Source organism: Schizophyllum commune, assembly GCF_000143185.2.
Source record: "Schizophyllum commune H4-8 unplaced genomic scaffold SCHCOscaffold_14, whole genome shotgun sequence".
NCBI classification, from domain to species: Eukaryota; Fungi; Basidiomycota; class Agaricomycetes; order Agaricales; family Schizophyllaceae; genus Schizophyllum; species Schizophyllum commune.
Window position 1 is genome coordinate 234685 of NW_026089551.1, and position 25629 is coordinate 260313.

At 57.3% G+C, this 25629-nt stretch overlaps 11 protein-coding genes across 11 annotated transcripts; 6 read left to right on the forward strand and 5 right to left on the reverse strand.

The window, feature by feature from the left end:
- Positions 1–138: 138 nt before the first annotated feature.
- Positions 139–1610, reverse strand: SCHCODRAFT_02642636 (uncharacterized protein). Its single transcript, XM_003027199.3, has 6 exons — positions 1361–1610; positions 1085–1286; positions 865–1033; positions 712–812; positions 436–662; positions 139–383 (listed from the first exon to the last, which is right to left on the reverse strand). The coding sequence occupies exons 1-6, from the start codon at positions 1481–1483 to the stop codon at positions 267–269; spliced, it is 939 nt and encodes a 312-aa protein (XP_003027245.1). The 5' UTR covers positions 1484–1610; the 3' UTR covers positions 139–266.
- Positions 1611–1747: 137 nt separating this feature from the next.
- SCHCODRAFT_02642638 (uncharacterized protein) lies at positions 1748–3342 on the reverse strand. The gene is made up of 6 exons (XM_003027200.3): positions 3054–3342; positions 2796–2994; positions 2575–2740; positions 2420–2520; positions 2161–2369; positions 1748–2046 (listed from the first exon to the last, which is right to left on the reverse strand). Exons 1-6 carry the CDS (start codon positions 3174–3176, stop codon positions 1930–1932), a joined length of 915 nt encoding a protein of 304 aa, XP_003027246.1. The 5' UTR covers positions 3177–3342; the 3' UTR covers positions 1748–1929.
- A 48-nt stretch (positions 3343–3390) lies between these two features.
- On the reverse strand, positions 3391–4877 carry SCHCODRAFT_02556117 (uncharacterized protein). The gene is made up of 5 exons (XM_003027201.3): positions 4654–4877; positions 4179–4597; positions 4033–4130; positions 3735–3979; positions 3391–3657 (listed from the first exon to the last, which is right to left on the reverse strand). Exons 1-5 carry the CDS (start codon positions 4774–4776, stop codon positions 3535–3537), a joined length of 1008 nt encoding a protein of 335 aa, XP_003027247.1. The 5' UTR covers positions 4777–4877; the 3' UTR covers positions 3391–3534.
- A 1366-nt stretch (positions 4878–6243) lies between these two features.
- SCHCODRAFT_02642646 (Galactokinase) lies at positions 6244–8599 on the forward strand. The gene is made up of 9 exons (XM_050346287.1): positions 6244–6325; positions 6386–6745; positions 6799–6806; positions 6866–7140; positions 7190–7275; positions 7328–7360; positions 7409–8010; positions 8065–8463; positions 8516–8599. The coding sequence occupies exons 2-9, from the start codon at positions 6579–6581 to the stop codon at positions 8533–8535; spliced, it is 1590 nt and encodes a 529-aa protein (XP_050197384.1). The 5' UTR covers positions 6244–6325; positions 6386–6578; the 3' UTR covers positions 8536–8599.
- Positions 8600–8869: 270 nt separating this feature from the next.
- On the forward strand, positions 8870–13528 carry SCHCODRAFT_02519383 (uncharacterized protein; the record flags this gene model as incomplete). Its single annotated transcript, XM_003027027.1, has 17 exons — positions 8870–8995; positions 9136–9319; positions 9415–9586; positions 9644–9695; positions 10452–10607; positions 10658–10850; positions 10902–11064; positions 11117–11211; positions 11315–11499; positions 11549–11641; positions 11850–11875; positions 12219–12360; positions 12430–12622; positions 12681–12855; positions 12910–13010; positions 13059–13291; positions 13412–13528. 17 exons carry the CDS (start codon positions 8870–8872, stop codon positions 13526–13528), a joined length of 2406 nt encoding a protein of 801 aa, XP_003027073.1.
- A 491-nt stretch (positions 13529–14019) lies between these two features.
- SCHCODRAFT_02642657 (acid protease) lies at positions 14020–15579 on the forward strand. Its single transcript, XM_003027028.2, has 6 exons — positions 14020–14363; positions 14421–14506; positions 14565–14631; positions 14685–14946; positions 15003–15438; positions 15490–15579. Exons 1-6 carry the CDS (start codon positions 14241–14243, stop codon positions 15554–15556), a joined length of 1041 nt encoding a protein of 346 aa, XP_003027074.2. The 5' UTR covers positions 14020–14240; the 3' UTR covers positions 15557–15579.
- Positions 15579–16053, forward strand: SCHCODRAFT_02106909 (uncharacterized protein). The gene is made up of 2 exons (XM_050341817.1): positions 15579–15807; positions 15863–16053. The coding sequence occupies exons 1-2, from the start codon at positions 15618–15620 to the stop codon at positions 15934–15936; spliced, it is 264 nt and encodes an 87-aa protein (XP_050197385.1). The 5' UTR covers positions 15579–15617; the 3' UTR covers positions 15937–16053.
- A 206-nt stretch (positions 16054–16259) lies between these two features.
- On the forward strand, positions 16260–19129 carry SCHCODRAFT_01135046 (uncharacterized protein). The gene is made up of 10 exons (XM_050341087.1): positions 16260–16362; positions 16476–16581; positions 16635–16966; positions 17016–17135; positions 17191–17259; positions 17312–17600; positions 17654–18034; positions 18088–18285; positions 18335–18696; positions 18761–19129. The coding sequence occupies exons 1-10, from the start codon at positions 16326–16328 to the stop codon at positions 19006–19008; spliced, it is 2142 nt and encodes a 713-aa protein (XP_050197386.1). The 5' UTR covers positions 16260–16325; the 3' UTR covers positions 19009–19129.
- On the reverse strand, positions 19118–21234 carry SCHCODRAFT_02642663 (cofactor-independent phosphoglycerate mutase). Its single transcript, XM_003027202.2, has 6 exons — positions 21082–21234; positions 20860–21033; positions 20659–20812; positions 20219–20609; positions 19932–20168; positions 19118–19875 (listed from the first exon to the last, which is right to left on the reverse strand). The coding sequence occupies exons 1-6, from the start codon at positions 21111–21113 to the stop codon at positions 19289–19291; spliced, it is 1575 nt and encodes a 524-aa protein (XP_003027248.1). The 5' UTR covers positions 21114–21234; the 3' UTR covers positions 19118–19288.
- Positions 21235–21610: 376 nt separating this feature from the next.
- Positions 21611–22146, reverse strand: SCHCODRAFT_02519190 (uncharacterized protein; the record flags this gene model as incomplete). The annotated part of the gene is made up of 3 exons (XM_003027203.1): positions 21611–21711; positions 21771–21873; positions 21949–22146. 3 exons carry the CDS (start codon positions 22144–22146, stop codon positions 21611–21613), a joined length of 402 nt encoding a protein of 133 aa, XP_003027249.1.
- Positions 22147–23458: 1312 nt separating this feature from the next.
- Positions 23459–25544, forward strand: SCHCODRAFT_02642670 (galactose mutarotase-like protein). The gene is made up of 8 exons (XM_050346288.1): positions 23459–23548; positions 23597–23650; positions 23703–23859; positions 23910–24443; positions 24512–24691; positions 24754–24870; positions 24939–24964; positions 25049–25544. The coding sequence occupies exons 1-8, from the start codon at positions 23486–23488 to the stop codon at positions 25169–25171; spliced, it is 1254 nt and encodes a 417-aa protein (XP_050197387.1). The 5' UTR covers positions 23459–23485; the 3' UTR covers positions 25172–25544.
- The last annotated feature ends 85 nt before the right edge of the window (positions 25545–25629 follow it).

A 25629-nucleotide genomic window follows, 5' to 3' on the forward strand; every position in this document is an offset into this window, starting at 1 on the left:
TCACCTGATTATCACGTTCGCCGAGGTTGGACTTGGGTCGACGGCTCGCGGGGCAACGATACGCCATCGAAATCATCCTTAGCACTCATCTAAAATGATAACTTGCTTGTGCGATAGGTTGTAAGAAGGCAATAGGTGTTTGAAACTCGTGCTGCAGCAAGCATGATTCAAGATATTCAAGAAATCCAAGAAAGAGGTTGACACTACCGAGCAGCACGTAGCACTGAGGTAGGACTTAGGAAGATTCCAGTTTCATCTCCATCGCCTCACTCGCCAGTGAGGTCGATGACTTCACCGGGAACGAAAGGGGATGCCTTCTCGGACTTCACTACTTCTTTTTTTCCGTGTCTGCAATCAACACGCTGTGATGTATACCACAAAGGCTTTCAGACAGATCAGCGTAAGATAATATTATGAGATCACGAGTCGCCGTACCTCAAACGTAGTCCAAGCCGGCGTATGAGGCTGTATAATGAATCTGGACGCGGGCTTGAACTCCTCGTCTTTGACCTTCACCTTTGGAAGCTCAGGAAGCAGCTCTTCTGACGCCTTGCGCTTGACTGCGGTCGGGATAGAGGTGGAGGCAAACTCCAAGGTGGAACAGAGCGACACAAGCTCCTCGGAGGGAGGCTTCGGCGCGATACCATCGGCGCGGAGGACATCTCGTACGGACCTCAGGAACGAGTAGTCACCCAAGCAAATATGACTGACCTATCCCGCGGTAGTAGAAGGTGAATACGGCCAGGGGTTCATCGTCCAACTTCCTCGCAGTAATTCCCGACTGTGCGCTGATGGTATCGACTTTGCCGAGCCTGCGGCGTTCTAGTCAGCGTCACCAAAGAGCCGACCAGAGAACTGGCTTACCGTACGACGTGGAGGAAGCCTTTCTTTTCTCTCTCATGCACCGGAGTGGGATCCTGAACGGCCGTATCTGCGTCCATCTCATCGTTCAAACCATTGATGCAGGAGCGCCAAAACTTGACCACAATTTCCCCAATGCGACGTTGACTAGTATAAAGGTACGCATCATCATCTTCAGCGAGGTGAGTTATGCAGACGCGCAACGAGGCTGTAGTGCACTTACCAGTGAGGTCCAATGCGCCGAACTGGAATTTACGTGATTCCGTCGACGACACGAGCACGTCCCGGATGTAGATCTTATTCGTCTTGCGGTTTTTCTCTATTATATGCAGCCCGCTCTTCAAGCCGTCAATTTCCACCTCAACGTCGAGGCTGCATGTCGCCCGCGTGCGCTTGTGAGGGTCAGCGCAGACGAGGTAGAACTCCTACGTGTTCGAGTATTTGGGGAATGGAGTAAGACTTACTGCAGCCCGGTGAAAGCAGAATGAAGAAAACAGACCTGACCAACTTTGGATGCGATCCATGCGGTACCTTTCTTTCCGTCCTTAGAAAGGCGGACGTCATATTCCTCGAGGCGCTTAAGGTCGGCCTTGACGCAGCACTCGAGGTTCCCTATCCTCATAGCGAATTCGTTCGGAGGCACTGATGTTTACCGAGCTAGTGTTCGACCACAGTGCATGCGGTAACGTCTACGCCGGGCTGCAATCGAGGCTGTCGCGGTACTGGTTCAACACGATGGTGAGAGAGCCGGCAGCGTGGCTTCCAGAGAGACACATGCCGTAACCCCCGCGTGGGCTGTCGCCGATCACGACCGCGTCGTGGCTTGTCGTGCCATGCGACTTTGATACTGCCACACCGGAGAGCGAAGGATTCGGTAGATAGTAGATTGGAAGACCTCGGATGGCCGAGAGTGCATTGTGACTTGCCAAAAGAGCTTGAGCGTGCTGGCACTGTATGTCCGGCGACGACAGCATCGCCGTCATGCCAGTGTCTATGAGGACCGATAACTCGGGGAATATCATATGACGCGTAAAGGGCGAAGGGTATAAAAGTGCCAGAAAGCCCTCGTCAGTCGTCCGTCAAGTCTATGACCTCCCCAGGCACGAAGGTCGACACATCCTCGAGCTTCACCCGCTCGTTCCCGCGCTGTCGATACATCTCGAGTCTGGCTTTGCGGAGCTCCTCCTGTATAAGCGGAGATCGGTCAGCAAGCGAACGAAGGTGCAATGACAAGAGAGAAGATACAGTTATGAAAAGAAGAAGCGGTGATGAGACGCGGAAATGAGCAACCATACGAACCTCCGCTTGCCGCACTCGGTCTTCTATCCGTTGCAACTCCTCGATGTCGACGACCTCAGGCTTGATCTTCTTTTGTTGCGGCTCGGATTCGTCGGACGCTTTGCGCTTCTTCCCTTTCCTCGCAGTCGAGCTTTCTGGCGATGGGGAGCGCGACTCTGATCTGGTTTCCTCAGCGGGTTTCGGTGCGATGCCGTTGGCGCGGAGGATGTCTAAGGCAACAAATCAGCTGTATGCTTGCGAGGTGAAGATGAGAAAGTACCTAGGCTACGATAATAGAAGGTAAATGTAGCAATGGGCTTTTGACCCACCTTATCGGCATAAACCGATCTGTTTCGCTTCGCCTTCTCAGCCTTACCGTACCTAACACATTGATCAGTACTAGAAGGAGCGCGGGCTAGATTAGACTTCACTCACCCCACAGTGTGTGCGAGCCCTTTCTTTGTCTTCTCGTGCACTTTAGAAGGGCCCGAAACGGCTTTCCCGCGCAAGTAGCCCCCCTTGCCTGTCACGCGACAGCGCCATACCTCAAGCTTGATTTCGCCTGCGCGTTGGACACTCTTCCCGAGCAACGAGTCATCGTCTTCGGCGAGGGTCAGGAGAGTCAGTTAGAGACTGGAGCGTGAGGAAGAACGGACCAGTGAGCTCCAGCGCAGCGAATTGGAAGTTGCGGCGCTCGGTTTCAGATACGATGGTGTCGCGCAAGGTAGAGACTTTGGAAGAGTGTGCACTCGGCACGACAGAGTCCTCGCATCTGACACCATCAAAAAAGAGGTTGAGCTCCAAGCTGTCCGCCGCATGCGCTTTCTGAGGATCGGCGAGAACGACAGCGAAGTCCTGAAGGAGCGGTAGGAGTGGTAAGTCTCCACACAGTCACCTGAAGATCCACGTATTACCTGCCCGGCCTTCGAAGGTATCCATGTCGAGCACGTGTTCTCTTCCTCGTTCAAGTCAACGCCATACTCGTCGAGTCGTTGCTTGTCCGCCGTGATGTAGCATTCAAGCTTGTTGCACTTCATGGCGGCGGAGGGCGAGCAGATGCGATAGCCAAGTAGACGGTACGGCCAAAGCAGTTCGCGACAGTGTTGAAGCACCTTGAGACAGATGCAAAAGACTTACACGAAGACAAAGGGAGCGTCGTGCGTCAGCGAGGTTGCCTCGAGTTGTAGGTCCGTGATGGAGAGAAGCAAAGAGTGAATTACCTTAACGGGGTTCGGCTTCGGCCGGTCACGGGCCTGTCACACTGGCCGCGAGTGGCGGCGTGGAGTTACATAGGACTATGTACGTTAATATGGATACAAGAAATGATACATCTAGGGTGGATTGTATACAGCGTGTTGTAAGAAGGGTAGCTGTAAGCAGGTCTGAGGCGACGGTTTATTCGTGGACTTCGGGCAGGTCCACAACCTCGCCGCTACTGGCGGTGGTTCCTTCCTCCAGCTTCGCCCTCTTTGCCTTACGGAGATACTTCCTGGCTCCCTTGTGGCTGAAGAAGTTTGCCTAGGAAGTTGTCAGACATCCCGTATGTAGCGATCATCACAAAACATTAGATGAACGAGCAAGACGAAGGTACGCACATAAGCTTGCCGAAGCTCGTCCTCAAGTTTCTCCAAATGGACAATAGTGACAGTATCAGCCTTGTCGTCCTGGATCTCCTCCGGCTCTGGCGAGTCCAGAGCAGATGCGCGCCGTTTACGACTGGTAGGAGCGGATGTAGTGGATGTAGTGGAACCAGACGAAGTGTTTGATGACGCGCGGGCAGGTGTGTCCGAACGTGGGCCTGCGAGGGGAGCTTTCACTAAGCCTTTGGAGCATAATGTATCTGCAGGAGATAAGTGTGACTATCTTGGACTTTGAACGACGATTTGCGCTTACCTAGGCTCCTATATCTGAAGGTAAAGGTGGCGATCGGCGTTTCATCCAGATAATCGACTTCGACGCCGCGAATAGGCGCGCTCCGCACGTCCCCAAACCTGTACAGGTCAGCGCGGAATGACTGAAGCTATTGAAGACGTATATACCTGATTGCGTACTCGAGGCCATTCTTCGCTCGTTCGTGCATCTGGCAAGCTATGGAATCCGACACCTTGTTCCCGCTGTACTCTGCCTGGCCCACAACGCTAACACGCCAGATTCTGAGCGTAATAGAGCCTAGACAGTCGCTCTCCTTCTTCAGAAGGGTGTCGTTGTCTAAAAGTCGTGCAGATTGGTAAATGGCGGAGATCATTGGGGAACAAAGGGAGGACGCGCCTGCGAACTCGAGGTTGGAAAAATGGAAGGGACGCGCCTCCGTGGGGCTAAAATTCACGGAGGATTTCTTGATCTCGTCAAAGGAACGTGTCTCTCGGAGTATGGTTCCGCCATAGTCCTTTCCATCCAGTTTGATGCGACCGCTGGTGGCGCGTGTTCTATCGGGGTCGTGCCAATGGACAGTGAAAGACTGGCGTTGATTTTGTTGTCAGATATAGAGGCGCAGCTGTATAGTATGTAACGCACCCATCCCGGCTTGGAAGGAACCCATGCAGATGATTCCCCTTTGTCCTCGTCGATCTCGACGCCATGTTCCGAGAGATATATGCCGCCGACAGAGATCCAGCAGCTCAGTTGACCCAATTTCATAGTTCGTAGCTTGTGAGTAATCAGAATCAATAGTCGAAATGCCTCAGAAAGCTAGGTCCTTGTGCGCACAAGTGGGAGGTAAGGGGAAAGGGCGCGCCGTGAACGCGTTCATTAAGGACGGAGCAATGTGATGTGATGGGACCTGATCACATATCTCGCGTGCATTCCACGTGCGCGCTCCAGATAAACAGGGTGAGTGCGTCGGCCGCGATCGCTTCTCCGCTCTGCCCTCCATCGCCTCGAGGCTCCTGCAGTCGTATCTCTTTTGGCCTGTCTAGTCTTACAACCACGACAACCTAGGGCCTCCACACGAGCGGGAAGCCATGTCGGCATGCTCTCAGGCCCTTTCGAGGCGCATATACCCAGCATACACCTGCTTCTTGAGGCGATCGGACACCGGGGCTCGTCGATCGTGGACCCCCCGCGGGCTATCATCCAATCCTCCTGGCATACCCCTCGGTCCATTTTTCTATCCACTTGTGCAAGAACGACGACGCAGGCGCCACCCCGTAATATCTAAGAGACGCCATAACCAAGCCTCGACGCTCATCGTACCTGAGCCCAGCCAGTTGATGGGCACCGAGGACCTACAAGTGCGTCAGCTTGCTGTGTCTCACCGCGGCCGTCCGAGAGCGCTCTCCCAGTATATGCGACCCTTCAGTCGCTCTTTGCAGGCACACAATTGCCTCTCGCAATCACGATGCCACCACCTATCCTACATCATCAATACACGACCTTCACCCACCTCCCCTTCGTCTTACGCGTTCCAAATACGCGATCTCAGTTGCAATACATCCATTTCTACCACTCTACTCATCCTCCCGAACGATCCAGCGTTAGCCCTCGGGCGCACCCTCATTCCTGCGTTAGCTTATTGCGCGCATCACTCATCTATCGTCGATGCTAGTGCTTTAGGGCGCATCATCTATCAGAGCGTTAGTCGCAAGGTGTGCTCCTCTGGCGTTAGCCTAACGGCGCGCTTTCCACGATGCTATAGCTCTTCGGAGCACATCCTGCATTCGCGTTGATGTTAGCCGTCCCGAGTCGCATCACCCTCATCCCGCATTAGCCGCAAGGCGCGGCAGTCACCGTTACGTCGGCCAGTCCGCGGTTATGTGGGTGGCTGCAGGCGCGCAGCACGTGGCTCACGTGGTGTCGCCGAATGCAACCCGCCCTTTGGCCGACACCGGCAAACCCCAGCCCTCGTCTCCCTCCACAGAGTCGTCGAGGGCTATCTTCGCACTTATTCCTCTCCTGACGTGGTCATGGGCACACGATCGAGCTTCGCTTGAAAGCGCGAAGTCGTCCTGATTTGCGCCATCATCGTCCAGTCGGCCGTCCAAGCCTCCAAGGTCGCGCGCAATCTGGCGGTGACTGGGCCGCTCCCCTTAACCAATTCCGACGATGACAATGTCCGGACCGACGCTCGAGAGCATGCGGAGTCGTCTTGAGCCGGGCGCGCCCCGCGGGCAGCGGTCCGGGGCCCCCGCCTCCCCCAACTCTTCGAACTACGGAGATGCATCGTAGGGTTCTGGGGAACGTCTGAAAGGTGCGCACTCGCCATCCTAGCGAGTCTACGCAGCGTCCTTATTTTTCCCGAATTCTTCAGCCCAAAACAGAGCGTGAGACGGCGTCGATCAACCGGAGTGCGTCATGTGGGTCGGTGCGGGGCATGCGGATTTGTTGAGTCTACACCCGCGCCGACCTCGCCGCTGGGCTCTGTGGTCCGAGAATTGGTCAGGAACGGTATATAAACCTCCCAGCCCGCACCATCATCCTCCCACAAACCTACCCCCATCATCATGGCTGCCCTCGCACCAATCCCCATCTACACAAGCTTGTCTGAGTTGTATGACAACCTCGGGACAGCCGCCAGCCACGCCCCCCGCTGGAACAACTTGATCGACGAGTTCGAGAAGCGCTTTGGGGGGAAGCCCAAGTACATCGCGCGTGCGCCCGGAAGAGTCAAGTGAGTGATCAGCGCGATCGGCGTCGATCTCATGGCTTATACCCGAATTCCAGTTTGATAGGTGCGCAAGGAAGGTCTTGTACGGCGTGGGGGCAGCGCTGACGTACGGGGCGCCTACAGGCGAGCACATCGACTATGCGCTCTTCGGCGTGCAGCCGATGGCGGTCGAATCCGACATCCTGATCGCGTGCGCACCGAGCAAGGCGGGCTCCGTGCAGTTGGAGCCCGGACATGTCGTCGCGCAGAACCTGGCCAAGAAGTACGGTCCGCAAGCGTTTGCGCCGCTCTTGCAGTCGGACAAGTTGGCGGCATCGGAGGACGCCGTGCGCGCGTGGAAGCTGGACATTGACACGAAGGAGCTGCACTGGGAGAGCTATGTGAAGGCCGGATATTACGTGCGTACTTCTCGCTTATGTCCGAGATCCGTATTCAACGATCGAATAGGGTGTGCTAAACGAGTACTTTGCCTCCTCGTCTTCGGCGCCTCCGGTCCCTGTTGATCTCCTGGTCACCGGCTCGGTTCCCGCAGGGTGCGCCACTGCGCTAATATTCTCACTCGCCGTTCTCATTGTCCCTCTACAGGTCCGGGTTGTCTTCGAGCGCTGCGATGGTCGTGTAAGCCAGTCGCCCATCATTCCGGCGCTCATACTCACAACCCCATAGCGCCAGCACCCTCGCCTTCCTCTCCGTCAACGGCAAGCTCGACGAGCCCGAAACCACCCGCCTCACGAAAGGCGCCCTCGTCGGCATGGCCATGCAGAACGAACAGCGGGTTGGCGTCAACAGTGGCGGTATGGATCAAGCAGCGTCCGTCATCTCCACCCCCTCAGCGGCGCTCTACATCACCTTCTATCCGAAGCTCGCCGCGGACCCGACCCCACTCCCCGCTGGTGCGGTCTTTGTCATCGCCAACAGCCTCGTTGTGTCGGACAAGGCGGTCACAGCGAAGTTCAACTACAACCTGCGTGTGGTGGAGACACTGGCTGGAGCGAGGGCGCTGGCGCGCGCGTTGAACTTGCCTGTGGGGCCGAAGGAGAAGATCACGCTGAGAGAGGTCGTGGGGCGGTTGGTGAAGGAGGATAAGGAGAAGCCGATGAGCGATGGCGAGCTCAGGGATGTGCTCGTGCGGATGGACAAGGAGATTGAGGTCTTGAAGCCCAAGAATGCGCCCGAGGGCGAGCTTGGCGTGACGCTCGAGGAGATGATCGAGTTGACCGGCTTGTCGAAGGAGGAGTTCCAAGACGTATACCTTAGCTGGGTCGAAGGTGCGTTCTGCCGTCGACTGACTTACACCCCCGATCGCTTACATGTCCTTCTAGTCGAAGCCACCCGCTTCCAGCTCTACAAGCGCGCGAAACATGTCTTCTCCGAGGCGCTCCGCGTGCTTCAGTTCCGCGACACCTGCCTGCAGAGCCCGCCCGACGTCTTCGCGAAGCTCGGCGCGCTAATGAACGAGTCGCAGAAGAGCTGCGCGGAGGACTACAACTGCTCGTGCAAGGAGCTCGACACGCTCACGAGCATCGCGCGCGAGGCGGGTGCGTGGGGGAGCCGGCTGACTGGCGCGGGCTGGGGCGGCTGCTCTGTGTCGTTGGTCTCGGAGGATAAGGTCGAGAGCTTCATTGAGCAGGTGAAGGCGAAGTATGAGCCGTACAAGGCTTTGTCGGAGGCTCAGCTCAAGGATGCGATCTTTGCGACGAAGCCTAGTAGCGGAGCGTGCGGTGAGTATATATCCAGCCTTCTGTACGACCGGGTGACTGACTTTCTCTCCAGTGTTCAAGTTCGAAGAGTAGAGAAAGAAGCAGCCAATAGAAATGTAATTATGTGCCATGACCCGATTGTAATACTAATGCGCGATGGACGTTGCTCCTTGTACGAACTTACGCGGACCAATGACCCATTGAGGCGTTGTTCGGCTAGTGAGTCGCAAAGGTAAGCCAACAAAGGTGTCTGATGTTCAGACCTTCGCGGTGGCAGCGGGTCTGTGGCCAATGCCCACGTACTTAAGGATACGTCTCGTGCTTTTGCGTTTTCTATCTCTAACGACGCTAGTGCTCGACGCCACCCATCCTCGCTCTGCCACCTGCTTTTCCGACCGATTTCACGGCCTGCTATCAACGTAACACGATGAAGGTGGGCGACATCGAATGCTTGATCGAGGTGAAAGGCGGGATGGCACTCAATGAGTACGGCGTGCAACGCTCCGCCGACGGGAGGACTTGTATGGCGTGGATACCTTCGAGGATTGATCAGGTGCGTATACTTGCCATTGTATTCGGGATGGCAGTGGCATGAACTGACGTTCTACTCTATCTCTCCGTCCCTCTCCTCCCCTCCCTCTCCGTCCACTCTCCTCCCTCACCCCCTCTCCGCCCCCCCCTCTCTCCTCCCAGGAATTCTCCATCGTCTACCACGACCCAAAGTTTATGCGCGTGACCGGCTCCTACCCGCGCATCGACGGCGCCCAGTACAAAGGCCACATGCTGAAGAAAGGGGAGCAACTGTGCGTACAGAAGTACGTACGCACGGGTCCGCAGGAGCTCCGGAGGTTGAAGTTTGGGGCGTTGCGGCTGACCGGTGAGTGGTGATGGTCCATGTGGTCTTGGGGAGAATTTGCGCTCGGGGAACAAGCTTAAATTATGTGAACAAGCTTAGACTCACGCACTTGGCAGACGACGACGATACGTACCTCCTTTATGGACAGCGTAACTTCGGCGAGATCGCCGTCGACATATGGCGCTGCGACATTAGGCCAGAGTGCAAGAAGGTCCCGAACTCGTATACTGTACCCCCGCCTGCGCTGGCGCACGAGAGGGGGAAGAAGGCCGTCACTCACGCTGTCACGTAAGCCTATTCTCCATTCCATCTGCTAGACGAACGATTGTCTGACCGCGCTGCTAGATTCGGCGCGCCCATATTGTATCCGGCGTCTCGCGACCAACACATCGTGCGGGTTGGTGACGCACCGATAGCCAGCTTTGTCTTCCGCTATCGAAGTATAGGTGCGCTTTTAGTCCTCCCTACCCCATTTTCACTCGTTTAGTCGTCTGGCAGATATGCTGCGCGCATGCGGAATTGCCCCCATGCCATCCCAATATCCCATCGCACTGCCGAAGGTCGATCCAGCGCTCCCTATAACTGATCACATGCGCCAAGCCCTTAAGGAAGTGCCTCCCCAATGTGTGAAGATTGAAGGAGTCGAGGTAGCAGCAGCCACGGATCACGTCGGTTATGGGTCGGAGGGGCAACAGTGGCGTCTCATCATGTGAGCTGTGCCAATCTAGTGGTTGGGGGCTTGACGAGTCTATGCGAGATGTAGATGAAGGAGAATGGAGCACGCGCTAATCAGACTCGATAAAGTGATGGCTTGGACAATCGAACAGTTGTTCGACCTTGAGGGCACGATGTATGACGAGTAATCATACGAACCTCACTTATGCTTTCGCTGCATCTCCTTGTGACAATGGCCGTCTTCCGGCCCCTTTCCAAGTTGAGATACAGAAGCAAGCAATCGATGTCGCGGTGGCCGGTTGAAGGTCAGCGGGTCCTACACGTGGAAAGCACGCGACCATGTGATCGTGATAGAATCACATTCCGGGCGGCGGGCGCATCGACCATTGCACTCTCACGCCACCGAGGTCTCTGGGCTACTCAGCTGCACCAGCCGTCTTGATTCCGGCTCCTCTGTGGCCTTGCTTGTCTACTGTAGCTCTCACAACAAATATCCTACGCGAAGCGCAAGATGCAACTCGATAACTTGACCTGTTGGATAACCGTCAATGGCGCACGACTTGAGGAATACGGCATCGAGGAGGACGACGAGAAGAAAGAGCGTATTGCGTGGATTGCGTCCGAGCCGGACCAGGTACGCGTCGCAGGCTCTGAGGTGCTTCCTTTGGCTCACACGAACCGTAGGCCTTCTGCGTCAACTGGCGTGACCCCGACAGGACGCGAGCTACGACTGGCAAGCTGAAAATCGACGGCATCTACTGTGGTGGGGGGATTCTCGAAGTCCCGCGGCGCTTGGGCGACGAGGCACATAAGTCCTACGCGCATATCAGCGCAACAGAGGGGCGGCCGCTCCAGTTCGCCGCACTGGAGCTCACAGGTCCGTCATCTAGCACCGCCTGCACTTTAAATGTTCATCGACATCCCACAGACGACGACGCCTACTTGGGGGAGGACGCGAAAGACGTCGGGCAGATTGAGGTCGTCGTCTGGCGCGTTAAGATTGGGAAGGAAGTGCCATTCAAAGGCGTCGAGCCGAAGGAGAGCATCAAGATGCACGAGAAGTCCAAGAAAGGCCTCCAGCTTGCCGTCAAGTGCGTGGCAAAACATCATCATCATAGGAGGAGACTGACGCTTGTGATGCAGATTTGGCGCCAAGGAGACTGTTCCGAAAAGGAAATGTGTAGATGTCGACTACGTAGAACGGCTAGCCACCTTCATCTTTCGGTATAGGACGATCAGTGCGTTTCCCGGTGAACCCAACATCCTCTTTGTCTGATCATTATGAAGATATGCTTCGTGCCAATGGCATCGCTCCTCCGCTAAGATCACCCTCCCCTGCAGCCGACATCCCAGTTGTCGGTCCCTCCGCTACCTCATCCTCCAGCAGCCCAGGGCCCGGCGCTGGCCGCAAACGCCGCGCATCTGAGGCACTGACGCCCGAGGCCCAGGACGTCAAACCGGAGATTAAGACGGAGATCGATCTCGTGGCACTGGACGAGGCTGAGGAACGCGTTCGCCAGATCGAGGTGCGCGTCGCAGTATCTATCTTACTTGCGTGTTGCTCACTCCCCACAGGAGCAATACCGCCGCGCGAAGCAGGAGCTTGAGCAGCGCCGGCGCAATAAGAAAGTCAAGATTGAGGAGATTACGAGCTTCATCAGCGGGGAGGTGATAGATCTCACAGAAGATTGACGCGTTCAGAACTTACCGAGGATCGACGCGTTTCTGTATCTGTATCTCCCAGTGCGTCGTGCCCTTGTCGGACCCACGACGCGCTGCGTCTCCTCGCTGGACTTCCCACTCCGTGTTGCGTCTGTACTTCCAAAAACGCCGCCGCTTTCATGTACTTCTATCTACTTACTGTATGTTCATATAGTGTGCGCTCATGTACGATATCCTTGGGTAATGGTATCTTGCTTTCGTTCCTTACCGTGCATGGCAATGCTCTCGAGTCCTCGGATTCTGTACGTGAGCACTCATATATCACTATCTGTCTACTCTCCTCATGCCTCACGCGGTAAACTGACAACAGCGTACATATACCTTACAAATGGCGTGAGCGACATGACGGTGGCTGCCGATATTTGTGGCTGTTGATCGTTGTGGGCGCCCAGCTCGCGTGGCTCACGTAATGAACGCGGTCACGTTTCTCAAACGGGGCTTATAAGTTCTCCGTCACGCGCGCGTAGTATTAGTGCTGCCGACTCACGAGCTGCGCGGAAACTTACCCTGTTGCCTCCGTCAGGATGAACATTGGGAATCTGGAGTGCCAGGTCTGCGTGGACGTGGACGGTCGTCTCGAGCCACTGGAGGAATACGGCGTCGAGCATTGTGATACCGAAGGAAGCAAGACATGTTCGGCATGGATACCCTCCAAGGTTGGGCAGGTATGTGCATAAGACCTGCTCGCTATGTGCTCTGACTTTGTGCACCCAACTGCCGAACAGCAATTCCAGGTCGTTTGCCGCGATCCCGGCAAGAAAGCGCGAGCGAAGTGCTGCCTCAGTACCTCCCTCTACATCGACGGTATACAGCGGAGCGACGGAAAGATATTTTCTTCTTCTGCGTCGGACGAGCACTGGCACAGGGATGTGCGCGTCTCCTTGACAGAGCGCCGCGTGGTGCAGTTTGGTGCATTAAAGCTAACAGGTACGAAGAGGCTGCTCCACTGGCTCAGAGGCTCGTATACTGACTATATTCCGACCAGACGACGACGACATACTGCAGGCCGACACGCGGAAGTATGGAGAGATAACCCTCGAAGTGTGGAGGGCTCGTCTTTTGGATGATACGAGGCCGCGAGAGGGGCGAACGTTCAACCAGGGCTTTGTGCCCGCTCGTGTTCACGAGAAGGCCAAGAAAGGCCTCGCCCATGTCGTCGTGTCAGTGGATAGCTTTGTGCACCTTTGATACAAATTGTGCTGACGCGTACGTAGCTTGGGAGAAGCCAAGAAGATTCCGTCACCAGGAAGCATTGCTTCGGAGGTATTAGACGACAATCCCATCGCCACGTTCACCTTCCACTATCGCAGCATAGGTATGCAGAGTGTTTGTCGGTTGGGTCTGCCAGCTGATGTCTACTCAGACGTCCTGCGCGCCAAGGGTATCGCACCAAGTTGCGCTTCGCAAATCGCGGACACGAACCCTTTGAGTTCGGACACAAAGCCAGCGCGTTCACAAATCGCAGATGTGTCCTCAGCGGCGGAGAGTCGAAAGCGCAAGGCATCAGAGGATCTACTACACGAGCGACCTCTGAAGCGAGAAGTTGTGGACATTGAGGCAATAGAGCGCGACAGAGAAGCGGTTCGTCAGGCGGAGGTGCGTGCGTCAAGGAAATCATTGAACTCCGCTTCCGCTTCCACTCCCCCTTATCATCTCACCTCTATTTCTGCTTCCGCCTCTACTCCTAATGAAACCCTTTACTGACAAGCCGCGCAGGAGGCACTTCGTCAGGCGCGACTGCGGTTATATAGACAGGAAGGCAACGACCGGGTGAAGCTTGAGGATGTGTCGACGTTCATTCAAGGCGAGGTGATCGACTTAACAGACGATTGACTGAAGTTGAGATATGTCGATCGTTGGATTTTACGCGTACGGATTTATTCGTCTTTCGTTGCTCTCTTGCTTCGTGCTTCATGTGCGCATGCTACAGCACCTACGAAAATTTCAGTAGGGCTCCTAAACATAGCTCCCAGGAAAGCAGCATGTGCCGTGAAAAAGACTCGGGGAGCGTCGAGCTCATCACTTGTACAAATGTTCGATGGGCACTCTGGCACACGACCTGAAGATGAACCGTGACGAGTTGCGATCATGATCGTGGGAAGATCATTGTCACATGTGACATGCCATCTCTACGTTTCCGAGTTCGGCAAGTCCCACCACTCTTCGTCACGAACGACCATCATCCCCATGCTCGACGACTACCACATCGCTGCAGCGCCGGGTATACCATGTTTGCAATATATTTTGTTTGCTGCTCGCTCCAGTCTCAGTTTCCTTGAAGGGCTTTAAAGGGATCATTGACGAGCTCAAGCGCCCGCAGGCACCTTGGGTTGACGCTGGCTGGTGAAAGCATATGGATGGCTTTCGTCGGGCATACTTACCAATTCTCAGCCGCTTGACGTGTGCGGCTCTCAATGGACCGCGGTTATCGACGAACACCGCTCAGAGCGACCTTGTCTAACATACGACGGCCGCACCAACGCCGAGGCTTTTCGCTCCTAAAGGGTCCTCGATGAGCAGTGCTTTCCGGATTGCAACTTTCATGATGTCCTTCATGTTGTCCCGCGCAGTAGCAGCTCTCGGCGCGCCCTTACTGATAGCGGCGGCGGCGGTCCCAGTTGGCAACAACGCGAAGAACTACTTCGCGAATGTTACTGTTGGTACACAGGTAGGATTCATCTCTCTCAATCCCGAAATTACAGCTGAACCGGCGCGACGGTAACAGACCTTCAACCTACTCGTCGATACCGGGTCGTCGAACACATGGATTGGCGCGAATCGGACGTACGTTCCGGGTGTAGACGCGTTAAAGTAAGTCTTTCCTTGCCATCGTCGACTCGGCCCGAACCAGAACTTGACACCTTCGCAGCACCAATAAGTTCGCCGAGATAACCTACGGCTCCGGCTATATGAATGGGACCGAATGGTATGACACGGTACGCCTTCTATTCACGCATATATCCAGCTGTTTCTCATCTCCGAGGCTTAGGTCACCATCGGAGACCTCACTGTGCACAACCAGTCCATCGGTGTCGCGGCGTATGAAGAGGGATACGGGTACCAAGGCATCGACGGTATCCTGGGATTGGGTGGGGTCTTGCAGACGAACAACACCGTCGACGGCGTCGAGCTTGTGCCCACGCTGATGAATAACCTGCTCGCTCAAGGTCGCATCGATGAGGAAGTGCTCGGTGTCTACTTCGAGCCTCTGCCTCGCGAGACAGCGTACGCTGTCAACGGGGAGGTGACGAGTGAGTACATCATTCCGCTCCGTCGTCACCTCGATATATGCTGGTACTTTCCTCAGTCGGCGGCGTCGACACCTCGCGCTACACCGGCGACATCACCTGGGCTCCCGCTCTCACCCGCGACGGCCAAATCCGCAGCTGGATGGCCCCCATCGACGCCGTCTCCTACAACAACCAATCCCTCGGCACGCCTACCTGGCAGGGCCTCTTCGACACCGGCACCACCAACATCTACATCCCGCCCGACGTCTATTTTCCTTTCCTCTCCCTCTCCGGGGGCGTCTGGGACCAGGAGGTTTACCTCAGCCGGTTCGACGAGCGCCCGACGGGCGTGCTCGCGTTCACAATTGGCGGCCGCCAGTTCGACCTCACGCCGGATATGTATATGGTGCCCGAGGACCAGTATGCTGTGTGGGGGCTGCCGGAGGGCACGCACTGGTCGTTTGTCAGCACAGCGGGAGAAGGGAATTTCTTTGTGGGGCAGAAGTTCTTTGAGTGAGTGGCGTGGGTCACTTGTTCGGCTTGGTGACTGATGGGGCCCTGCAGGCATTACTACAGCGTTTATGATACTACGAACGAGCGCATTGGATTCGCTACGGCGAAGCATGCATAATGGAGTATCAGGCTAGCCGGCGGGCATCCTGAATGATGCTTACATCAAGCCTGCCGGGACCATGCTCGGAGTCCGCAGGAGTGGTTGCCACGCACATGCTTTATCCTTACTCGGCAGTCTGTGGACGACGGATGACAACAGGCACGCCTCTGGCTTCTGGGCTTGTTGGGTGGAGGCGACTTTCGTCTTCTTCTCGAGCTTCTTCCACCGCGGATCGTCGTCAGCAAAGTACATTCCTCGACAAATTTCTGGTATGTGCGTTCCAAGATGCTGGTATCTCCTCGGGCTCACTCTCAGCTCACGAAGGATTTTTGTGCTTTGCTGTCGTGATGTTAACGACAGCCAAACATTTATCAGCATTGACAATGTACGCATTCTGACCGTGCAATGTGCGAAGCCAGAGAAGGTCTGGCACCTGGGCGCTTATTGAAGGCGCTTAAAGTGTACAAGGTTACGTTGTGGCTCTCCTGCGATCCGCTTGATTGCCTCCTTGCACGAGGCAGGTAGTGGTCAAACTGACGGCCACCCTGGCTCCCTCATAAGGCGCGGGCTTTGGCGGCCTCGCTTCAGAGCACTTTCCACTTCGTCTTGCCTCAGCGCCTCCTACTTCGTCTCAGTTCTCAAGTCGACTCCTTCTACTACGACCATGACCGATACCCCCAAGACCAGCGACACGGCCAGCTACTCCTCGTCGTTCAGTGGGTCTGACAATGGGGATCATGCTGGCGTCGGTCTCTCCGATCCCACCGTTGGCAAGGGTCGCCGGGCGATGCTGGACTTGGTCAACAAGTTACACAGTACAGGGTGTGTGCTCTCTACTCCAGTGATACTTCATGCACTGACTATTTCGCAGTGTCCAGATGGACATCGGTTCGTCTCGTCAACTTCAGCCCCCTTCGGTTCTCATCATACCCCTCAGACCTCCCCCAGATCGCCGTAATTGGGTCTCAGAGCGCTGGAAAATCCTCCCTCATCGAGTCCATCTCCGGCGTCACCCTCCCTCGCGCAGCGGGTACCTGTACGCGGTAAGCCCTACTCCGCCTCCCTCACGTATCACCCTCTCTGACGCCGTTCTCAGTTGCCCCACCGAATGCCGTCTCGCCCGCGCGGAAGGCCGCTGGAAATGCAGCGTCGCCCTCCGCTTCACCGTCGACGAGAACGGACAGGCTCTCGGCCAGGCGCGCATCGTCGCCTTCGGGGACGTCATCTACGACAAGGCGGAGGTGGAGGACCGACTCCGTCGTGCTCAGCGCGCTATCCTGAATCCCCGGATGCGCTCGGACCATTTCTTGACGACGGAGTCGGATGAGGTGTCGGATCCGGAGGGGCAGCTGACGTTCTCGAGCAACTGCGTTGAGCTGCGTATCAGTGGTCCTGAGGTCGCGGACCTGAGCTTTTGTGATCTGCCTGGTGAGTTGGGGTCGTCTGCTTGATTACGATATACTGAGTGCGATGGCAGGTTTGATTGCTAGCGTCGGGCGCTCGGGAAACTCGAACGACATCGCGCTCGTCGAAAACCTGGTCAAGTCGTACATCAAGAAGCCGAGCTGTGTTATCCTGCTCACCGTCGCTTGCGAGAGTACGTCCTTCGTGCATGCCTCCCTTTGAACCTATTGTAATACCCCATTCCACAGCGGACTTCGAGAATCAGGGCGCGCATCGCCTGGCCAAAGAATTCGACCCCGATGGCAAGCGCACCGTCGGTACGATCCCCTCGCATTACCCTGTGCAACAAATTGGTCACACCTCCATCAGGCGTCCTCACCAAGCCCGACCGCATTCCCAGCGGGGAGGAGCACCACTGGATCTCCTTCATCAAGAACGAGAAGGAGCCGCTCGAGCACAACTGGTTCTCCGTCAAGCAGCCCAGCTCGCACGAGCTCAAGCAGGGCATCACTTGGGCGGAGGCGCGCCAGAGCGAGAACAATTTCTTCTCGTCGACGCCGCCGTGGAGCGAGATGGACGCCATGTATCAGAAGTACCTGAGGACGACGAACCTCATCAAGCGCTTGAGCGATATTCTCTCGGATCTGGTTGCGAAGAGGTGGGTGCACGCGTTCAGTATAGCGCTTCGACGCTCGCTGACCCTGTCTTCAGGCTGCCCGAGATCCACGACGAGATTGAGGCCGCCCTGCGCGGTGTATCCGAGATGCTCGAGCAGCTTCCGCCCCCTCCATCTGCGGACCCGCGCGCCGACATCATGCGCCTCGTCCACGCCTTCACGAAGGCGGTCGCGGCAGAAGTCGCCGGCGTGCCCGACCCCGACGGTCTTCACCAGAAGCTGCGGCCCGCGCAGGAGACGTTTCGGCGCGCCATCCGGGGCAGTGCACCCGCCTTCCGCCCATACGAGCGCCGCTTCGCCAGCGAGCGTTCGTTTTCGTCGCCCGGATTCCTAGAGAACGAAGACGAGCCGGCGGAGGATGAGGGGGAGGAGGGCAGGGAGATCTTCATCGACGAGGTTCTGGAGGCTGCGGTGCAGTAAGTGATTTGGTGCATGGGTCCGTGAATGTTCGTGATCAAGGGGCTTACAGAGCACGCACGCGCGAGCTTCCAGGGAACTTCCCGTGGGTCGTCAAGCAGGCCTACGTGACGCGGTTCACCCGGCACTGGAACGCACCGGCGTACGCGCTCTGCGACGCCGTCTACCGCGACCTCGCCGTGCGAGTCCGCAATCTCACCCACGACCACTTCGGCACCTTCGGGCAAGGCCTGCTCGAGCAACGCGTCCGGTAGGCTGCCCCTCTCCTGCATCTATCGCATGCGCTCACCCTTCCCCAGCCTCCTCGTCCAGGAGCTCGTCAAGGCCTGCCTCGAGGGCGCGAAGCACAAGATCGACTGGCTCGCCGACCTCGAGCGGCAGGCGTTCACGCTCAACACGCACTACCTCGCCGACTACCGCGACAAGTTCCTCGCGCATTACAAGGGCGCGCGCCAGGCCGGCGAGCACGGCGACTTCATCGAGCGCATCAGGGGGTACGTGCCCGCGGGCGAGGACGAGGATGCGATCAGCAAGATCCTCTCCGGGCTCGTCGAGCTGGGCGTCGCGGGCGTCAAGCCCGAGGACATCCCCAAGCTCCTCCCGCCGGACGAGATGGAGCCGGCGATTGAGATCATGGCCGACGTGCGCGCGTACTTCCAGGGTAGGTCTTCGGCGCCTTCTCTCTTTCGCCGCTGTCGAGCTCATGGAACTGATGCTGTATATAGTTGCGTACAAGCGCTTCGTCGACAATATCCCCCTCGCCATCGACCAGGAGCTCGTATACGGCATCGAGCGCGAGATGTACTCGGCCCTCATGGCCGGCCTGCACGTCAACGGCCCCGATGGCGACCACCTCTGCCGCGAGTATGCCCAGGAGAGCCCGCAGGCGGCGTCGAAGCGCGAAGAGCTTGAGAAGAAGCTCGAGCGCCTGTCGGGCGCGAGTGAGGAACTCCTGAACCTGGGCAGGTCTTGAATGGGATGCTCGAAGTGCTTTTCTTCTTACATGTCGTTCTTGCCGTTGTTGTTACCCATCTATCTGTGTTCCTTGTACTGTTCGATCTGTGGTTCAATTGATTGCCTGCTTCCCTTGCCCTCTTCGGCTTCGTGATTCTCATTGACAACGCTTGAGTTTCAACAGTATTCATACATCATTTACTCCTCTATCAAGCACATTAATCCGTCAGTATCTACTCTATTGTGGTCTTACAAGATTCTATACTTCTGCGTCCATGCATCCTCAAGCAACCCTACGCTCACGCGCTCTTCTTCAACAACGAACGCCCCGTCATATCCTCCGGCTGCGGCAACCCCAGCAGATCCAACACCGTCGGCGCCACATCGCACAGCGCGCCGCCCTCCTCGCCCAGCTCCTCGTCCTCCTTGAAGCCCTGCACGCCCTCGATCCCCTTCTTCTCCCCCGCCATGATGAAGGGCACCTTGTTCGTCGTGTGCGCCGTGTGCGGCGCGCCCGTGTCCGGGTTCAGCATCTGCTCCGCGTTCCCGTGGTCCGCGGTCACGAGCAGCACGTACCCCGCCTTCTGGCACGCGTCGTACACCGTCTTCACCGCCTTGTCCGTCGCGCCGATCGCCTTCACCGCCGCGTCGTACACGCCCGTGTGCCCGACCATGTCCGGCGGCGCGAAGTTGCACATCACGAACTCGTGCTTCTGCGACGCGACGACCTCGGCGACCTTGTCGGCTACGCTCTGGACGCTCATCTCGGGCTGCTTGTCGTAGGTGGGCACCTTGGGCGACGGGATCATGAACCGCTCCTCGTTCTCGTACTGCTTCTCGACACCGCCGTTGAAGAAGAATGTGACATGCGCGTACTTCTCGGTCTCTGCGAACGTGCGTTAGCGGGCCCGGAACATGCGAGGGTGCGTCAGGGATACGTACCAGCGATGTGCGCCTGGTGAACACCCTGCTTCGCGAGCCACTCGGCAAGGACGTCGGTCATCTTTTGGGGCGGGAAGGCGACAGGGAAGGTGAACTCGGGGTTGTACTTGGACATAGTAGTAATGTGCAAGTCCTTCGGGATGTCGAGCTCGATCGGCTTGTCCGGAAGGCCGAAGACAGTAACGATCTCGCGCATACGGTCAGAGCGGTAGTTGAAGAAGAACAGCGTGTCATGGTCTACGAGATAGGTCAGCTCGCAGTTCAAGAGAACCGACGTGTCCACGCACCCTTGATACGGCCCTCGTCACCGTCGACAATGATGGGCTTCAAGAACTCGTCCGTCACGTCCTTCTTGTAGTTCGCCTCCACAGTGTCAATGGCAGCAGTGCTGACTTCGCCCTCGCCCTTCGTGAGCCCATCAACGGCGATCTTGATACGCTCCCAGCGCTTGTCGCGGTCCATCGCGTAGTAGCGGCCGACGATCGTCGCCAGCTCGCCGTAATTCTCCTTCTTCATGAAGTCGAGCAGCTGCTGCGCGTACTTGGACGCCGAGCGCGGCGCGGTGTCGCGTCCATCACCGAAGAAGTGCACATATGTGTGCGGCACGCCGACCTCCTTCGCCGTCTCCAGCAACGCAAACAGGTGGTTGATATGGGAGTGCACACCACCGTCGGAGACCTATTCAGTCGTCAGCGGTCACCTCGACCGATAAGATCGTACCACGCACCAAGCCGAGCAGGTGCAACCGCCCGTTGCCCTCCTTGGCACGCTTGAAGCTATCGAGGATCGCGGGGTTCTTGTGGAACTCCCGCTTCTTGATCGCGACGTCAATCCGCACAATGTCCTGCCAGACGATGCGTCCAGCGCCGATGTTCAGGTGTCTACCCGCCGTCAGCGCGCGCGATGGGAGGGAGATGTCGCCACGTACCCGACTTCGGAGTTGCCCATGAGCCCCTCGCTAAGGCCGACGGCAGTGCCGTGCGCGTAGAGCTTGCGGAAGAAGTGCTCCTTTGCAATCGTGTCCATGTTGGTCGTGTCGCCAGCCTCGATGGCGTTGCCCTTAATGCCCTCCTTCTCCGCGATGCCCCAGCCATCGTGGACACTGTTCCCCCGTCAGCGCGCGCCCATCCGATAGCACCAAGCCACGTACATCAGGCAGACCTTGTTCTTCGTTTGGACCATTATAGTTTCGGTGAGATGGATATGGGAGAAGACAACTCGCGCTCGCCGTCGTTTTATGCGCGCACCCAGACGTGACGGATCACGATCGCGGGAGATCGGCCGGTTCCGTCGGCATTCGCCGAGGGCCTGCGGATACTGCCTGGACTTGGGCTTCAACATCGGATTCGTCGAGGCGACGTCGAGGCCGACGGCGGCGGGGCCTACGACGCCGTGCCTCGGCGGAGGCCATGCGCTTGCCCACGCATCGGGAGCGGCTCCCGCCCCCGTCGATAGGGCCCGCCACTCGGTGGCGCCCACCCAGAGCGCTGCCGATCTCGACGATCTACACTACAAAGTTGGCAGCATCCACATATCCAGCGCTGAACCACCCAACAGCGTGTATGTGCGAACAGGGCGTATATGCGCAACAGACCTGCATAACAACGCTCGTGGGCTCTAGTTTGCGCCCTATACGCCGCTGATGTCGGCGTGCTTCAGCAGTTCATCGACTTCGACGTCTACAAATGGCCTGTATCAGCAAGTATAGGGACAGCCCAGACCGGTTGATACGCACGGTCTTCCGTATGCTTCATCCGCGAGGCGAAGGTGCACACGTTGCCTATGATGTGGTCTGCGTTAGCAACTTGAACTTGTCACTCGGCTCCTGAAGAGACGCACCTGGACCCAGAACGAACTCGCCGCCCAGCTGAGAGATCTTGCCTTGCTTTCCCAGCAACGATGGATTTTTGAAGGCTTGCTGCATCTCGACGTCAGAACTCCTCTCCTCGTGGCCACCACCAGGACGTAAGCGAATAGGAAGGCCACTCACTGCGATACCATCTACGGCTCTCGTCACGATATTACCCTGAGGGAGATACTTCTTGGGCTCCTGCCCTGCCGGGGTCCTATCCAACGTCTCGACATTCATGCCGAGCGCACGAAACACTTTCCGATCGGGGTCCGCATACATAGCGCCATGGAAGCCGGTCTTTTCTGTGAGGTGCGAGTCAGTATGGCGAGCGGTGGACGTGAGTATATGCGCCTTGAAGATCATCGCAGACGCACCTGCATATTCGCGTATGAAGCCAGGATCGCCGCATCCGATGATGGCAAGCTGCACATTCGCGGCCTTCAGCGCCTCTGGTGATGTGGCCTGGGCGAGCGCGGTCACGTAGGCCTAGATGTCTGCATGAGTGAAACCCCCATGGCGCCGCATTGTGTATCCTCATTAAGAGGCAAGACGAACCTGGCAATTCTGCGCGAGGGAAGGGGATGAGCTCGCAGTGGGGGGCCGGTACTTCTACCCTCAACGCACACCGCAGAGGAAATGACCTATGGTGATGAAGCTGGTCAGCTGTAGCCCGATAAACGAGGGAAAGGACGGGAAGGAAAGTGCATATATGCGCCGGGATTTGTTTGCATGCACATCAAAGTGCATATATGCGCGTTCAAGTGGACTACATGGGCGGGAAATGGAATATATGCGCGGGAAGTGGGAGATGCGTGCGTCAACAGAGCGGAGACACGTACGGATGAACACCACGACCGTCTTATTCTCCGCATAGATCGATCCAAACTTGACTTCCCGCCCTTGCGCGTCGTAGACGACGAGCTGTGCGGCGGAGGCGAGGGTCGGTTCGTCGGGGAGGACCTCTGAAGCTGACATGGTCGTAGAGACGGTCAGTCGAGATGATGGACGGGATGGCGATCTAGGCGAGCAAGACGGTGTGAATCGGGATGGAGACCAAGACGCGATGGGCACTGGGAACGGCGACGACGGCGATGTGAGATAAGGGCAAAAGAGACGACGGGAGGCAACGGCGTGTCCGACGGCGCGAGGAGGATGGTGGTCGGGAACAGGGAGGACGGGAAAGACGCGAGAATCGCGCGCGATGACGGGGACCGTTCGGGTCGTCGACTGTGCGGGGTAGCGGTCGGTCGGGCCGATTGAGACCACACGTGCGCACAACGTGCGTGAGGTTCAAGTGTCTTGATAGTCATGGTCTTCCACAGCCAGGCCCTGGAGCGATACCGTCGCCTTCGTGGGAGCGCTGATCTTCTGTTTCCTGAACTTGCTATACATATTCTTGCCAGTCTTTCGAATAGTCTCTTAGAACAGCAAAGAGTGCGTGAAATTGACGGCGTCTCCTCGCTTTCCGGACTACCTTGGACCCCGCATCTCGCGCCGAGCCTCTCCATTGAGGTCACCTCATTCGCAATCCAGCTCTCTTCTGGCCTTCTCGGAGAGGGGCGCTAGCATGTGCCTCCGATGAACCTCCATTGATCCTTCGTTTGGACAGCGGCCCGGATTCGCAGCGGGATGTGATATAAAGCGCGTGCGGGGCATTTACTCCCCCCTCCGCCCACCCTCTTCTAGCTAACTACCCGCCACCATGGCCGAATTCACGCCCGTAACTCTGACCCTACCCTCGCTGGGGCCGTCGTTGGCGCTGGAGGTGTGCGGATCGTAGATCGATGATGCATCAGAGCTGACGATCCGGTAGATCATCCCCTTCGGCCTCACCATCCATCGCATCTTCGTGCAGGCGGATGGGAAGGTGCGTTCCCTATCCTAACTGAGGGATATCCATGTCTATAGCATCCCTGCAGACGCACGACATCCTTGTTGGCCCAGAGAAACCTGAGGACCACAAGACGCGCCGGTACATCAATTCCGTCATCGGGCGCTACACGAACCGCCTCCCGGTCAAGCCCCTCCAGTTCGAGCGTAAAGGCATCAAGGGCGAGTTCACCCCGATCCCGAATGGTGCGTCCCCGCCCTCCTCATCATCTCATCCTCCCTTACCCCGCACCCAGAAAGCCCCCGCGTTTCCCTCCACGGCGGCCCCATAGGCTTCGGTGACGTCCCGTGGACGCAGCTCCCCGCCTCCTCCAAGCCTGCCCTCTTCTCCGCTGCCGAAGTCGCCGCCCTCGGCGCGCCCTCCGGCGCCTTCGCCTTCTTCGCACACGACTCCCCAGCCGGCGATCAGAACTACCCCGGCGCGCTCCACCTCGAGGCCCTCGTCGCGCTCATCCCGCCCGCCGCTGCCTCCTCATCCCCCACCGCCGAGCAGCCCCTCGGCTCCGTGCTCCTCCTCTACCGCGCCAAGCTCGCGGACACGCCCACCCCGCTCGTCACGCCCGTCAACCTCACGCAGCACTGGGGCTTCAACCTCGACGCGTCGCTCGGCGAGCTCGACGTGCGCGGGCACAACCTGTTCCTCGCCGCGGACCACTTTGCGGAGCGCGACGCGGACGCGCTGGCGCTGGGGACGTTCGCGAGCGCGGCGGGGACGCCGCATGCGCACACGGGCAAGCTCATTGGCGAGGGGTACCCGCCTACGGGATATGGTGACGTGATTGGCTATAGCGAGTTGGGCTCGCGAGGGAGATGCTGCATGCTAACACGTTTTGCGCAGACGACTACTACCTGTTCAAGAAGGATGCGGTGGCGCCCATTCCCTCGCATATCCCTGCGAGTGAGTTCACGCCCGAGAAGGACCTTGTATCCTCGCTGGTCGGCGCAACGAGCCCGCATTCGCCGTTGGCGATCTTGAGCTCTGCGAAATCGGGGCTCAAGGTCCGCTTGGACTCGAACCGTGCGTATAGTTACCATCGTTGCGAAGGACGCTGTGGGCGTGAATGCTGACCTCCATCGTAGAACATGGCACCATGTTCTACTCCAATTGCTGGAGCAACCCAGAGAAGTCCGGCACGCGCAAGAAGATCCACGGAGGCTCGGGCGACGTGAACGCCGGGGACGGATACCCGCCGCACAGTGCGTCCTTCCTCGCCTTCAAACTCGACTTCATTCGCTCGCTAATAACATACGAATTTCTTTCGCAGCTGCCGTCTTTCTCGAGTTCCACCATGTACGTCCTTCCTTCTTCATCCATTTCTTGCCTTTTCTATCCATTTTCTTTGCTCTCGATCAACCTAACCGACATCGCCCCTAGCCCCTCGCCTCCTTCCTGATTCCGGAGAACAAGGACACGGACATCGACACGCTGCTCACCACCGGCGAGCTGTACAACAACTACGTGCGGGCCGAGATCAGCTACACGCCGGTCAAGGTGTGAGGTGCGCGCTCAATGCTCGTGATATCACGATCTACGCGCTGGTGGGGGGCGTGAAGGGCGTACGCGCGAGAAGAGGTGAAAGGGAAGTAGATGAAAGAGAATGAACCATCGGAAGGAATACAATCCTGTCTGTAATTCTTATGTATATGTAAATCTGGATTTTCGTGTGTACGCGTGGACTATGCATAGGAGACGATCTCGGGATGGGGATGGAGGAAGCTTAAGGGTAGGTTGAAATACGTATCACAAGCGGTAACGAACCGACGAAGCAAGGGAGTGTACATCTTATTCTGTCGCAGTGGTTGATCATGACGGAGTCAGGAATGAAGAACACACAGTATACAATAGTGAGAGCACATGAGAACGATGCCCGCTCAGTGGAGCAGATTTTGAACGTGATGGTCACCGCTATGGTCCTGTCACAAAATATGTCAGCCTGAAGGCACCAATTCCAAGGC